Raw genomic sequence first — 15,922 nt, forward strand, 5'->3', positions numbered from 1 at the left:
TGGGAGCGTTAAAGCCGTTCTGTGGATAACTGACAGCTTGATTTATGGCCGGTGTGTCTAAACTTTACTCAAAGAGGGCGAGATTTGATAATGTGAAGATGCCGGGGGCCCAATAGTTACTTCTGACTTTAACAATAACAGTTCCATGCAAATAATACACCCATATCACAATATATATATTTTTTTCAAATGACAATCTAGCCAAATATAAGCGACTTTGAAGAACTCTAAAAACACAATTCTGCCTTTCATTCACATCTGGAGGGTCAAATAACATTAAAAAACGGTATGGAATCCATTAAACGTCCATGAAGTTGATAAATGCCTTTTCCACACGATCATTTTAAACAGACGTCCTTATGCTGTCTGTTGTCTGTCATGGGAAGAATTGCATTTTAAAGTGATTTATTTAACAGTGCTAGCGGCCCATAGGTAATACGCTATAAGGCCGAAGCGGGCCCAATGTAATCTGACCAGGAGCCGTGCTTGACCCCCGGGCAGGACTTTGTACACGGGTGATTTATGGCTTTTGAATATCCCAAAAGATAGTGATATCATTGAAAATAATACTGTTCATCATTCCCAGATGAACTGACAAGTTGTGACATTAACTTTTTTTTCTATTTCCATAAAGAAGGCAATGTCTATCTATTTTGACATAACTGTGAAAGAATACAGGACCATATATACCCTTGCACCATATCAACAATCATATAACAAGGACAAGACAGAAATAGCTAAATTTAGAACCCTTCCGACATCCTGAGAATTGTTTAGTGTGCTCTTTAGTTAGTATGCCGATTTGCTCTTTATTCTCCATCACATACACATTCAGTGGTCATTGTTCCCGGCATCACATGTGTCTTCAAAATCAACGCAATCCAGTTCACCTTCAATTTCTAGCTCCTGCAGAGTATGTTTCTGCTTATCATTGTTGGCTTTCCTCACTTTGTTTGAAACACATCAATACACGCTGATGTTTATCTCAGTGTGTGTAATTGTTATTTGTATAGCAGAGCATTTTATCCTGGCAAATAATGCGTGACCAATATATTCTGTCGGTTTGATTTTACACAATGAGTATTGCTATTTTTTTTCTAAATCGGCCCTCTGCTCCCAGTGGAGAGGTTGGGGAATACAGAAAAACATCCTGCAGTCAGCTTCACTGATGTGGACAGTTCATGGACCCAAAAGCAGACTCCTGTAGCAGAACTCATTTAATTAAAGAAGGCTTTAGTTTGTAGTGAAGAGGCCGTTAGTCTGCAGCAGGCAGCCTGTCAAAACCGACACACAAATCCAAAGGGGCGAGGCAAGCAGGGAAATAATGGAAGACAGAAGAACATGATAGGCATGCAAAGCATAGAATGCGTTAACAACACTAACTAACAGCAAAACAGACTTCCGGAGACCTTTGGTGATTCTTGATGACCTCCGTTCCAGAAAGAGCAGATGTGAACTCGATGATGTGAAAATGTCAATGTACTTTGGTGAAATAACACCACTTAGCACTTCTCTTCTTAGACATTGGGGCAGAGCACTATTTGTTAATACAGTCTGAACGTCTTTGTGTTTTGTATTATTAATTTCTTATTATGTTATTAATGTTATAAATACCTCTGTATGACTTAATTTAGATGTATTGATTTAGTTATTCCTTTTTTTATTTTGGTCATCTTTGTTTTGTCTGCCATGTAACACGTCATATTCATTTAAAAAACACAGCTTTGCAGGAGACCGCTTTTAAGCAAAAGAATTGCCGGAAAGAGAAGATATTATGAAAAATTCATAAAAATAATCCTTCAAACTTAATATATAAACCAGAAAGAAATCAAATACATGGTTTTAATGCGCTCATTTCTGCAGCTTTTTGTATTTTTGCAATGGTGTGCAAGCACAAATAACAAAACCCCTTTTAATAATTCATCGTGGTTGTGTAGTTGTAATTGTGTTGAATAATTGTATCCACACACAAGTCTCCTATTCAAATATTTAGCGCAATAAAGACCGTTCAATTAAATACATATTTAAATATAAAACTACTTAACAAAGGTTGAGTTTGCTGCTATTGCAAAATGGAACACATTCATGTCAAATACTATCAAAAGCCTATGATCAGTTTAGAGAGGACTTTTTGTGAATGCGATGGTTTGTCTTTAATCGACTTCTCTTCACAATATGAACCACATGAGATGGTTTCTCTGACGTTGATAAAACTCGATGATATAAATATGTTTTCATAAATATGTTTATCACCTCAACCTGCATGTGCAAAATGAATGTGTTGAAACTCATTGTCTGTTAGTTCCGTAAAAAGTTGATAGCGAGGATATTTACTTTTCTGTTCTTGCTTTATCCTCTTAACCGTGTCATTGCTGCTTTTGGCAATAACTCTTACTTTGCCTCGATCTAATGGTGCTTGAGTTGATTCCACATTAGACATCCATAAATCCTTATGTGATTTGATTTATCTGTCATCCTTGCAAAATTGAGTGCTCTACTCAAGGGAGATATCAGTACAATCAAGCATGTCTGTAAAAGAAATGGAATGAAACATAAAATTAGTTTGGTACTGTATCCTTCAGGTGCTACATTAAGTTAGAGACATGAGGCACATGTTTTGTTTGATCCAATTCAAGACTACAAAAGCACATAATAGATGCACTTTTGCTGTTTCCCTCAACCACATTTCCATGGAAACAACTAAAGAACAATCTGCTTGATCACCAATGGATACCCTTTTATTTTAAGACTCCACAGGGTTTTTGGAGAAGTTAAAGTACTGTATTGACACACAATGTTTATATTTCAATGGTATTTCTCTCGCAATGTCTAACAGTGACTCATCATCTGATAAAAAACAATAGGTTAAATTCCCCAAATCAAGGACATGAATGATGAAATGACTACAAGAACCCTATTTGAGGGGAAAGAGCCTGCTGCGTATAGAGCACCTCAATCCCTGATCATCAGTTGCAGTTTCATGAAAAGCGGAATAATCTTTTACTTTGAAGAAGTTGAGTTGTTTTGTTTAAAGCGGCTGACCAACTATTCAAAGTGCTGTAAAATGTTGCCTTCTATATATTCTTTACCAACCCAAAGGACACAAAGCAATTCAGATGCATCATTTGCATTTAGATCTATTTTAACAGATCATAAAGGCCTGTCAAGCACCTTATTGTCCTTGTATTTAATCCACACAGGTCAGTCAGTTAAAGCAATCACTTACTGTCCAAACGCACGTCAAGCTGAAAAAAATGACCTTGGTGCTGTGTTATTGGAAAAAAGAGGCCCTGTCGATTAGTTGGACTGATGGAACATGGGCCACAGGGAAAGGTGATAAGAACTTCATAATGAAACTTGGACCTGGGAAGCTTTGCGCCTTCAGAAGAAAAACTGTGGCTACCGCATGACACAGCGATTGTTTCTTTTTTGTCTCAACAAGAGACACAAAGATCACCCACAATGTTATCTGGTCAGTCCACCAGTGCATCAATCAGAGACCGGGCTGCCGGGAATTGACCTCCTTTGGTCCAGAATCAATGCCCTCGCCCATTCTCATTGGTACAGCAGATTGCCAGAGATACAGCTCAGGAGAGCCCTGCCAAATCCGGCACTATATGTTCTAAATAGGGGAGGCCATTAACTCACTGACACACAGTGCCTCCCTCCTTTTCTCTGCTCAACCTTTGATTTATCAGTTTAAAGACGACTGGATTGAGAATGTTCCAACAAAACAGTTTTTCCATGAGATATTTTTGTTGAAATCAAAAATCTGTGTTAGGATTATTCCTCATCAACCCAAATCGGTATCTGCCTGTACCTTTTTTCACACCATAAACATCTTCATCATCCAAAACGGAGATCCTTGTTGATGAATATCATATAAGCATACACAGTTTATATTCATACATTACATTGTTTTTTAATATCTGTTTTATCTACAAATATCTTTAGTGGAAGAAAATTGCCGTATAATGTACACACACTTTTTTAGACCGTGACCAAAGCAGAATTGACTGTTTTTCTGTGTTGAAACTACATTTCCCAGAGTTCCATCCTTCGCGTTACCTCGCGCTTCTCACTTCCTGTTTGGGTGCAGCAGCTGAAAAATGGCAGCTGAGACAGGAAGATACAGGAGTGCAGTTAGCAAAAACAAAGACCCCTCTGGTCTTCTTATCTCCGTCATAAGGTAAGGTTTGTTAAATGTATTATATAAACCATAAAACTATCTTGAGACGTCAGACAGCTTCGGAACTACGCTCCCATTTGCTGTCTAACGGCTTAGCAGGTAGCTAAAGCTAAAGCTACGATAGCATCATCTTCCCTGCATTGCTGATTGTGTGTAAGAAATTACATCTCACACCTTAGCTATTTTCTTTAGCAGTATTCATTTAAATATATATTATATTATGGTTCATTTTAATAGCATTTCCTTCTAATTGCTGGTGCAGAAGAACATGTTAAATATCGGCCACAGAATGTGGCTCTTGAAAATTTGAAGTTCTTCTTTTATTCATTTCAAAAGACACTGCTTTCTTTTAATCATAAAAACTATACAAAAATGTCATAAGCGTTATCGGGTTATTTACATTTTTGTTATTCTGGTTAGCTCAGCCAATATCAACACGCTTGCAATTTCGAGATGTCTATAGCAACAGTTGTTAAGGTTTTAAAGGGAGTTTGAGATTATTTTGTATGTGCTTATATGTTGATTTAGATGCAATTAGCTAATCATCGCCAAATATCTTTGGAAAATTGAAAAGTGAATTGCATGAAAAGCAATTAATACAAATATTCATTACGCCCCTACTTTCACCATCAATAAAGTTTTAGAAAACTGAAATATTATGAGTATAAATATATGAGATGCTTTATTTCATCTTGGACTATTTGTGTTGCCACATTGATATAAACTGTGCTCGGTTGGGCCTTCCGACCTTGAAGTCAACATTGACCTTTTCCGTTTGTGTATTCATCTAACTGCACCCTTCCTGCCTATTTTTGTGGTTGTCATGATATGAAGCTTGTTTTATGTATATATTGTAACTGTAATGGTTTTACGAATTTATATGTGCTGGTTTGGAGTCATTTTTTTATGGGATTTTGAGTTGTGATTTTCAGTTGTTTCAGTTGCTACATTTAGACTCATAACGTGGATTTATTTAATGATTTCAATCTGATTTTCTGAAATGCAGGACTTTGTCGAGCAGTGACGATGTGCAGGACCGGGAGACGGAGAAGGGACGTCTGGAAGAAGCCTTCGAGACATGCGACAGGGATTTAGATGAGCTGATTGTTCAGCATTATGCCGAACTCACCACGGCCATCAGGACTTACCAGAGCATCACAGAGCGCATCACCAGCTCCCGCAACAAAATCAAACAGGTAAACTGAGAGACTTACTGACAAAGATGGACACTCAAGGGTTGGATGAAACCATAACTAGTATTAGTGCGTCCACTGAAGCTCATGGATTTAAAAGCAGTGACTCCAAGTTTTGTAATTGCATACAAAATCAGACATGTTTTTTTAGATTCTATTGGTCTCTTTGTACGTGAAGGCGTTCTTATCTCAGTTTTTAGGCCTTTTTAATCTCTAAGATTCAAAGACACAAATCCCTTTCACCCAAGAAGGAAGCTGCCAATTTAGAAACCGTCAGTCAGAATCCTCAGTCCTCGCAAACAAGATTTGACATTTTATGCTGGCCGGCTTCTGTCCTAAAATGATAACTCAAAAGTACAGTGGAAAATGTAACCGGCATTTGTCATTTCCACCTGGTTTAAGCACTGCAAGCTCCCCATCACAGAAGGAGGGTATTCTAGGTGTCAGCATCTGTAGCACTGGCCGACCTCCAATCAGCTAAGCTAATCAGCCAGAAGTGGAAACACCTGCGAAGGGGTGCAAGGCCAAAAAGAACTCCCAGAGAGTCGTAACGCACGCCATCAAATCAAGTGTTTTCAAGGGACGATGATCACTTTCATCAGACATTCCCTCCACGCTGATTACACATGAATCTCTTTTCCGGCGGTTAAAGTTGATTTATTTGTGCGTTTTTGTGATCACTCATCTTTCTACAAAGCATCTCCTTTTTTGTGTTGGTACCATTGCACAAAAATGGTATTGTATTGTGTGTATTTTAATTTTTTTTAATCCCCCCCTGTCTCCCCTCAGGTAAAGGAGAACCTCCTGTCCTGTAAGATGCTGCTCCACTGCAAACGGGACGAGCTGAGGAAGTTGTGGATCGAGGGCATCGAGCACAAGCACGTCCTCCAGCTGCTGGATGAAATCGAAAGCATCAAGCAGGTGCCCCAGCGGCTGGTGGCCTATATGGCCAGCAAGCACTACCTCCATGCCACGGACATGCTGGTGAGTGCGGCTGGAGCATCTCTGTACGTGTGAGTGCCCCTGAGCTGGCCAGATGTTTCGGTCCGAGGCAAAGAGACGGAAGACAGAACAAATGAATCAGCTGGGGAATTATTTGTTCTGTCCTTCGGGTCGGTGTAAAAAAAAAAAAAAAAACTGGATTGTTGGCTCTCTGAAGTGTTAATGCGAAGATCGTTTCGCCGGCTCCTCTCATCTCTCGGAAGAATCCGCGGTGGGTGGGCGTGGAAGGGGGGGCGAAAAGGATGCCGTGGACGACTTGAATGACTGGGCTCTCTGATCCCTCTGCTCCTTCCCTCCTTCTTCTCCCCTCTCCCTTCTCCGTCACACCCACACATCTTCCTTGAGTCATTGGCAATAATTACTTTGCTGAAATGGGTTTATCCGAAGAGGTGGGAAAAAAAGATGATGATGGTCCTGTGTGTGGGGGGTGGAAAGAGGTGGAACTTCACTCAACCTGTGCTCAGTCGGCGTGGCGTGTTTTCAAAAGGTTGTGGAAAGTTCAGTCAGTCGGTCGCCTCCTCTCCTGTACGCTTTGCTTGATCGGGATTGTGCTTTTTCGTTGGCGTGTCAAAAGCGCAATTTAAAGGGACATTTTACACGCTTCCACATATCAGAATGCCTTCATTCCACCTTTTTTATGCTTTGGTAATTATTTTTATGCAGTCCGGAAAGACCTCTTTTAAATCATTTGCATTCAAAGCCTGTATGGACAACGTTGGAGAAACAAGAAAGATCAACCCTAGATCAATGCAAACATTTGTCCGACTTTGCAAGCAGTGCTAGATCACTCAATCTGGCCAGAAAGTCTACGCCAGTGACGGACCGTCCCGTCTTTCACCTCCTTTTTAAAAGATGAATAAAGAAGATTGCTGCTTACACATTTCTGTGTAGTGTGAACAAAACCAGACTTAGAAATAAGGAACATCGATTAGGCGTCTGTATGTTTTCTGTTATGTACCATGTACTGCCCAGACGCACTCCACTGCAACATGGTGCCGCCCGTGTCACTTCTCTGAGAGTCCCTCAAGTGTTTATTCCCGCCTCGCCGTCACTCATTAACGACGCCCTGCCTTCTCGCTCGCGTTCTCTGCTTCCAATCACCTTTGAAACCGTTTCAACCCCTCTTTTAGTCTATTGCTGACAATCTCTTTGACATATTTGCCGTGTAGTGTGACGAGAGTATAGACTAGACAGGAATAAACCTCTTTGCCGCTCTGTCTCTCCCTCACTTTCTCTTGCTCTCCATAGCAGAGAGTGTGTGTGTGTCTCTTATCTCTGAGGGTTGACAATTAGAATTCAGACTATGCTCTGTGTCGGCTATTGAATGGCAGCTTTAGACCCCCTGGGTTTGTTTAAAACCAGACTGTCTTTGGTTCCAGAAAATGTCCTGTCCTGTCCTCTCCTGTATCCTCTCTCATTTTCTTTTTCCTCGAGAGTCACAAAACCCAGGTGCACACACATAAAGCAACCCCCCCACCACCACCCTCCAGTCGGAGCTCAAAGCTAGTGATAACCTGTCACACTCTCTTCCCCAGCCTATCCTTCTCACAGTGTCTCTTGCTTCCGAGCAAACTCACAAGAGGCTTCCTATCCCTCATTACGCTGACAGGCCCGGCCCTCTAATGATGTTAACCAACCTACCTCTGTCTTCCCAGCCCAATGGTAATGAGATCCCCCCTTCCTCCTCCTCCTCCTCCTCCTCTAACACATTCAGACACTAACACTTTAAATGATTTACAGTCATACAATCATACACATGTGATCATACACACAGGACGGGCAAGAAGCTGTACAGGCATGCAGAATTATTCTATTGAACCAAAGGGGGGGAGCGCATTTGTTCTTGCCACTAATGTGGCTCTCATTTGCATCAACACTCACTTGACTCATGCCCTCTGCCCAGCGTTCCCCCCCTTCCACCCCACCTTCTGACCCCGCCCCTGCACCACCCTCTACCCATGCCCTTTCTTCCTCCATTGGCCATGCAAATGTTCTTTACGTCAGTATCATCTGGCTATTAGTACACCTTGAAATACACACAGCAATGCACAATGGAAATAAAAAGGTAACCTCATACACAAGTGCGAGTTGATATTAGATTATATATTAACGGAATGATAGGGATAAATAAGCCTTTTGACTGAACAATGACGTACCACAGGGTCTCTTGATTGACCTGAAGCTGGTCTTACTGGCCTATTTGACTTCATCAATAAAATCATCTTTCCATCAGACACCTTTATAAGATTCTGGCAGATTTTCACAGATCAACACTAACCACAGGTTATTGTGAAGATAAATCCAATTTATTGTCTCTGTATAGCCCACACAGTTATTGTTGTGTGTAAAAATTCAATATTGCACCTCTGTTTTCTTTTTTTTCAGTACATAATTGTTGGCATGTCTGTAAGATTGAGTTTTGTTGTAGACAAGGAGCAACCCTCCCACAGCCGCCCACCGACATTGGTTGTGTGATGTTTATTCTTCACAGGCCATGGAAGTCTTGTGTAAATTGGCCACAGAATGAGCCGCATATATATCGATTTTTCACCATTCGGTGGTGTGTATCTGTCATGTGTTGTCCCTCCGCTGTCCTGGTTTTCTTTTGTGGCTTCCTACCGTCAGCTGTCCGGTAAAAAAAAAAAAAGCCAGAAGGACATCTTCAAACTAGGAAAGTCTAAATGTAGAGCTAAGGATGACGTGTGATGGGTCGCTATGTTGTCATGTGTGCAGGTGTCTGCCGTGGAGTCCTTGGAAGGCCCCCTGCTGCAGGTGGAAGGGCTCGGAGATCTGCGCCTGGAGCTCCACAGCAAGAAGCTCAACATCCACCTTGTGCTCATCGACGAGCTGCACCGACACCTCTACATCAAGTCCACCAGCCGTTTAGGACACAAGAACAAGGACAAAAATGCTGCTCGCCTGCTGGGGTGAGGAGGCACTTTTCTTAAATCTCTTATTATTTGGTTGCTCCTCAAAGGAACGGAAAATTGGAGAATACTCCCTCTGTGTCTTTAGGGGATGCTTGGCCATTTCCACAGATGTGAATGCATGAAATACTTGGGAGAAGTCTTATCGTTGCTTCCTTTTGATTGTGCAAGGGGCTTAGAGAATTGCGCACTGGAGTGACAAAATATACCCGTTTTAACTTTAAAATCCAGCACAGATTAGAGATTTGATTTCATCCCATTACATTTTCCTCTCCTTGTTAAGATCCCAATAAGATTTGCAAACATTGGTCTTTAGTGGAACCACACCGGATCGTTGGAGTATGTGTTGTTCCATTTTCTTATCACTAATATGCTGGTTTACAGGAGCATGCGATTCGTTTGGTCTGTGGTACCAAAAGCTTTTCTTCTTCCCCCATAATTGCAGTGGTAAGAAATGTGGCCTTCAAAGCGCTTCCTTTGGAAAGTTGGAAACTGTATAGTTTTCTAATCATTGTGAGTTAGTCCACTGCCGGAACAAATTGCCAATTGCTGAATGTGTGTAAACCGAGCCAATTACTGCCGAAAACAATTATATCTTGCATGACTTGTTGATGTTTCTTCTTCGTGCTGTGAAGTTTAAAAGAGACGGACAAAAAAACAAATCATTTATTTTAACCAGGACAACATTACCAATTCAATCACAGGAATTCCATATATATATATATATATATAATATATATATATACACACACACACAAAGGTTTGATGTTGCAGTTGTTGCACCGTCTAAGAGAATCACAAGCGACTCCGCTAGTTTCACCATGTGCCCATATGACTTATTAGAGATAATTTGGCTACAATGATTTGGAACACGCTGTTGTGTTGGTTTGCCCTTTTACGTGTGTGTGTGTGTGTGTGTGTGTGTGTGTGTGTGAGATGCGGTAATTATGGTGCCGGGGCTTTGGTGAAGTACAGTGATTTATTACCGGGGGTCAGCCGGTGACAGGTGCTGGCCCTCCCGCACCGGGTTGCCTCTAACAACAAGCCAGCCTCCATACACGCCGCTCACTTAGCAGATACACTGTGTTTAAACAGCCCGGCTTAAGGGGACCCGGATCGCTCCCACCTTCGGCTCCCAGCTTGATAAATGGCTCATTGGAAATCCGCAGCTATCCCTCCTACAGATTCAGGGCTGTTCTAGCGTTAGATTGGTTTTGTTAGAGAAGGCCGGCTTAGTGGGCGCATTTCTGTTAGCGCATACTAAACTTTTATATGTGTGCGAATGAAGCTGTTGCTTTATCTCGATAATCACCGGATGCCCGGATTGTTTTTTCTCGTCTCAGCTCCGCGGCCAAAGACGCATCTCCGAACGCCGCGTTGGATGTCAGCAGCCTGTCCACCCCACGCAAGCTCCTGGATTCATCCCAGTTCAGCACACCTGGATCCTGCAGCGGTACGTTCCCTCGATCTTCAGATGCTCCCTTAGATCGGGGAGTAAGAGGGTTAAGTAAGAGTCTAAGAGCTTCACCAGTGTGTCTCATGAAAAAAAAGAAGAGAAAACTACAGAGATAATTACACCAACAAAGCCGTGTTGTTGGTCTCTTAACATAACAAATCGTAAAGATTTTGGTTTGCAATGTTACTTCCACTTCCTCTTAGTGATAATGAAGTCTTTAGCTTCACTCTTGCGGATACACATACACATTTAGTATAATTGAATGCACCAGAAGCTGCTCATCCGTGCTGTAGTACCAAGGACTAACCAGACCACCGATGCCTTTTTACACACACACACACACACACACCCACTCTATTTGCAGTGTATGTATATCAATATAATACCTTCAACTATGATCATAATATACATATCCCTTGTTAACATTATAATTATCCTAACCCCCCCCCCCCGCCCCATCTGTACCATTAGTCACCCAGCACCTCTGTCATCACAGCAGGGGAACGGCATTCATTACGCCCATACTGGTACCCTGGCGCTTTAACCGCTAATGCCGACTATAACTGTATTCAGAAATGTGTGAATTCTCTGTTGGTTGTAGGGGCGTAGAATCAGTGCTGCATTCCTCCCAGGCAGAGAACAGTGGAGCGCAAACAAGGAGATAATGAAAAAAGTTAATCCTGCAATAACTCGCCGTTCCCTTGGTGTTTCTCTGAGTTTTTATTTTAAGCCCAGCACCTTTTTTTTTCCCCGCCACCCACCCCCGGCACGCTAAGCTGGCGACTCCCAGTTTCTTCTCTGCTCCGTCGATGTCGTGCAGCCCGAACGCCGCCCTGTGCATACCTCTCAGTCGGCACAAACGTATTGGCTTATTGCTGCTTATCCCTCGGGATAAATCAAGTTCAATTTTAGCAAATTACTCGCTGAAAAGCAATGTTTCTTGTTGCTTTCCCCCGAAAGCTAAGGTGCGGCCAACACTTTAAATCCCATTCAATGGTTGCTCAATTAAACTGATGTTGTCCTCTATGTATGTAGCTCTACATACATACATACATACTTAGGGTCTCACGCCTCTACATCTTTATCACCTTCCCCTCCCCCACCAGCAACGACCCTCTCTATTCTGGAGAGAGACATTAACCGGCTCTTTAAAAGACAAAATCCCCATAAGGCAGCCGGCCCGGACTCCGTTTCCCCTCACACCCTGAAGCACTGTGCTGACCAGCTGTCTCCGGTGTTCACTGACATCTTCAACACCTCCCTGGAGACCACGTACTGCCATGTACCAGCCTGCTTCAAGGCCTCCACCATCATCCCTGTTCCCAAGAAGCCCAGGATCACAGGACTCAATGACTACAGGCCGTCGCCCTGACCTCTGTAGTCATGAAGTCTTTTGAACGGCTAGTCCTGACCCACCCTCACCGACCCCCTCCTGGACCCCCTGCAGTTCGCCTACAGAGCCAACAGGTCTGTGGACGATGCTGTCAACATGGCCCTCCACTACATCCTCCAGCATCTGGACTCCCCAGGAACCTACGCCAGGATCCTGTTTGTGGACTTCAGCTCTGCCTTCAACACCATCATCCCGTCTCTGCTGCAGGACAAACTCTCCAATCTGCTCGTACCCGATCCACCCGAAGTGGATCACAGACTTCCTGTCTGACAGGAAGCAGCATGTGAAGCTGGCGAAACATGTCTCAGCCTCTCGGACCATCAGCACCGGTTCCCCCCAAGGCTGCGTCCTTTCCCCTCTGCTCTTCTCCCTGTACACCAACAGCTGCACCTCCAGTCACCAGTCCGTCAATCTCCTGAAGTTTGCGGATGACACCACCCTCGTTGGACTGATCTCTGGTGGGGATGAGTCCGCCTACAGGTGGGTCTGACCATCTGGTGTCCTGGTGCAGTCAGAACAACCTGGAGCTCAACGCTCTAAAGACAGTGGAGATGGTTGTGGATTTCGGGAGGAACAGAGCCCCACCCTCCCCCGTCACTATTGTGGACTCCTTCCGTTTCCTGGGCTCCATCATCACCCAGGACCTCAAGTGGGAGCTGAACATCGGCTGCAATCTGCCGTCCCTGCAGGACTTGTTCGCTTCCAGGTCTCTGAAGCGAGCTAAAAAGATCGTAGCTGACCCCTCTCACCCCAGACAAAACCTGTTTGTGCCCCTTCATCTGGCAGGACGCTGAGGTCCATCAGGACTAAGACCTCCCGCCACACCAACAGTTTCTTCCCGTCGGCAGTCGGGCTCATCAACAGAGCCCGATCCTCCACTGTCTGACTCTGACATTCCACCGGTCACTCCCCTTCATACTGCACATGTCACTTTAACTGTCATTTCTCACTCGTCACTTTGTCGTCACTTGGTCACTTGTTCGATAGTGCACTTTATTTTTTAATATTTTTTAACTTTATTCTTATTTTATACTAACCCATAGCCTTATTCTACTAACCCAATGCATTAGCATTTTATTTTATTACTTGTGCACTGCTGTCTTGTTGTCTACTGTCACGCACCAACCGCCAAGACAAATTCCTTGTGTCTATGTTTGACATATTTTGGCAATAAATGTTTCCTGATTCACTAAAGGCTTATGTCACCTTGGGTTCAACTGTCTTTTCAGTTGTGTGCCTCTACTTCTTGTGAATGTTCAAACAGACGGTTAGACAGCGCTTTGTGGCATGAATCTCCATGGATTTTTAACACATATTTGTTTAACTCACCCACCAGGGAGACCTAAACATAAAAGCTAAACCACGGTATCTCACATTATGCATAGAGAACACTGGCAATTAGCTGGCGCCAGGTGGTAAGTGCATATGCGCCATCATGCTAACACACTGTGATCACGACACATCAGACAGCTTCCATCAATGGTCTAGCTTTGCTGTTCCGTCTAATGGCATTAGAGCAGCTCATTTGTTGCTTGTAATTGTCATAATTATTACACAAGCTCCAGTCGGAATGGGGGAAAAGGGGAAATGCACCCAAAGTCCATTAACTTGCCATAAACATTAACTCTGTTAACGTGCTTTGATGGGGAATTGGGGGGCCCCATCTAATGGAAATTAGAGCATCATTCCACGCTGTCACTCTCAATTTAGCGGCTAAGTCAGAGAAAAAGAGCATGATGGGGGCAGGATGGTGACAGGTGTGTGCGTTGTTTATGGGAGGAAATCAAAGTATTTTATTGTAGTTGTATTCATTTCATCGTAACAGTGTTATTATGAAGGGGATCTTCTAATCTTTCTTACAACAATTAGATTTGTCAAAATTAAGTATTTGATGTCTGATTGATGTTTGATGTCTCTGAGGACATTGTCTTTGAGCCAAACAGCTTAAAACACCCAACATTTTTCCTTTCTTTTTGCTACTGTCTTTTTACAAATGTCTTTAAAAACGATTGAATTCACATTTTATTTGCTCCTGTGTGTGTGCGCGCGCGCGCCTGCGCCTCCTTCAGTGCGTGAGCTGCAGCAGGACGCGCGGGAGTCGAACCAAGCGGACCTCTCTGAGGTTGATCCAGAGGAGAACAGCGCCGAGTTCATGGGCATTCTCATCAAGGTAGATCCACGCAGACCGTCCACGAATTTCGTGTGCTCACCCCCCCGTCCACTCGCGTGTCTTACTCGCGTAATTTCCATAGTTGCTTCAAGTGGAGATTATTTTTAACGATCGTCCTCTTTCTTAAGGCTCTGGCCAAGTTGAAGAAAGTCCCCGAGACCATCAAAGCCATAATGGAGCGGCTGGAACCTGAGCTGAAACAGATCGTCAAGAGGTCCACCACCCAGATAGCAGACCACGCGTACCAGAGAGGAGAAAACTTGGCCCAGGAGAGCCAGCCGAGGTACAGTAATAATGGGATGTTCAGGAAACACGAAAGTACTGTAAAAATACCTGGATGGAAAAGGTATTAAAGCAGCCTTTTTCACTAATTCCTCTGTAGTTATAGTACTCTCATTAGACGTGGTTCCTGTCATCAAGTACATTAAAGTATGTTCTAACTAATACAGTCAAGCAGCTGCTACTGATACGGCTCGTACTGGTAGCCAGTTGTCTCGTTACCACGCAGAGAGTCTTGTGTCTGTGTGCGCGGCCGAGAGTGAGGGCGGGGCACGCCGCGTTGTGGATGCGGTCCCGGGGCACTCGTAGTCAGACATTCAACCAGGTGTGAAACGCCGTAAAGACTGGGACCGCCTTCGACCATGAAAACGGATCCTCTGCTGCTTTAAACCTAGACAAGTCATGGTTTCGCACACAACTTCACATCTGCCGTAGAGGACTGCCACGTTTTCCAAAAAGCAGTCATTTGACTGCTGCAGACGTTCGCGAGGAGCCGACTTGGGGAAACGCAGGTCTCAGTCCACTGAACCTGAACCATTTAAGAGGAACGTCTTGTTTTCTGTCAGGGATGTTCTCCACGGCCTCGTCTTCCTTCCCTCTCTCTCTCTCTCTCTCTCTCTGCGGCTGGCTGCTGATTCTCATCTGACCTCGGTGTAACAGGCCACCGTGTAGCTCATCGCCGGCCCCACTCCTTACGGATTGTTGTAAAATTGCCTTTCTGCGTGTAGGCGCGTGTGTGCTTAGCACAGTATTTGTGTCAATTTGGCAAACACTTAGAGGTGTGTGTGTGTGTGTGTGTGTGTGTGTGTGTGTGTGTGTGTGTGTGTGTGTGTGTGTGTGTGTGTGTGTGTGTGTGTGTGTGTGTGTGTGTGTGTGTGTGTGTGTGTGTGTGTGTGTGTGTGTGTGCGCGCGCGCGCGTTCTCGGATGCATACACACCTAGATCTGTTCAGTTCAATTTAAAGTCGAGGCTTGTTGCTATGGAAACTCCAACCAGTGTACCACTTGTAGGGAACAATGGTCTCTCATATTGCATGCTATATTTTATGGCACCGCCGACTGGTAGGCAACTCTGAAGCGCTTTACAGCATAGACAAGGCGGTGTGCGGCTTACTCTCGGAGGTTTATGTTATCATTTGCTTTCCTTGGTTATTCGCCACAATGAAGTGCACTTCCCACTCCAGCTCCTTTTCACTCGATTTTTACTTTAACTCCATACAGGTACCCACTCAGCAGCGCTATTATCACGCCTCGCCGATCTGTGAGTAGTTCGGCTTAATTTGCATTGAAGCTTGATGAACTCCCTTTTTTTTCA

General features: G+C 43.7%; 1 protein-coding gene across 1 annotated transcript in view; it reads left to right on the forward strand.

Annotated features, from left to right (window-relative positions):
• The first annotated feature begins 4,001 nt into the window (after window positions 1–4,001).
• The window catches only part of exoc4 (exocyst complex component 4), an 83,965-nt gene continuing 72,044 nt past the window's right edge, over window positions 4,002–15,922 (forward strand). The window contains exons 1-7 of the mRNA XM_040173427.2: window positions 4,002–4,189; window positions 5,196–5,385; window positions 6,172–6,366; window positions 9,118–9,311; window positions 10,655–10,764; window positions 14,230–14,330; window positions 14,459–14,613. Coding sequence (XP_040029361.1) covers window positions 4,110–4,189; window positions 5,196–5,385; window positions 6,172–6,366; window positions 9,118–9,311; window positions 10,655–10,764; window positions 14,230–14,330; window positions 14,459–14,613 — 1,025 coding nt within the window. The 5' untranslated portion in view covers window positions 4,002–4,109. The remainder of the gene's footprint in view (window positions 4,190–5,195; window positions 5,386–6,171; window positions 6,367–9,117; window positions 9,312–10,654; window positions 10,765–14,229; window positions 14,331–14,458; window positions 14,614–15,922) is intronic.

This window comes from Gasterosteus aculeatus, chromosome 4 (genome assembly GCF_964276395.1).
Source record: "Gasterosteus aculeatus chromosome 4, fGasAcu3.hap1.1, whole genome shotgun sequence".
Lineage (NCBI taxonomy): Eukaryota > Metazoa > Chordata > Actinopteri > Perciformes > Gasterosteidae > Gasterosteus > Gasterosteus aculeatus.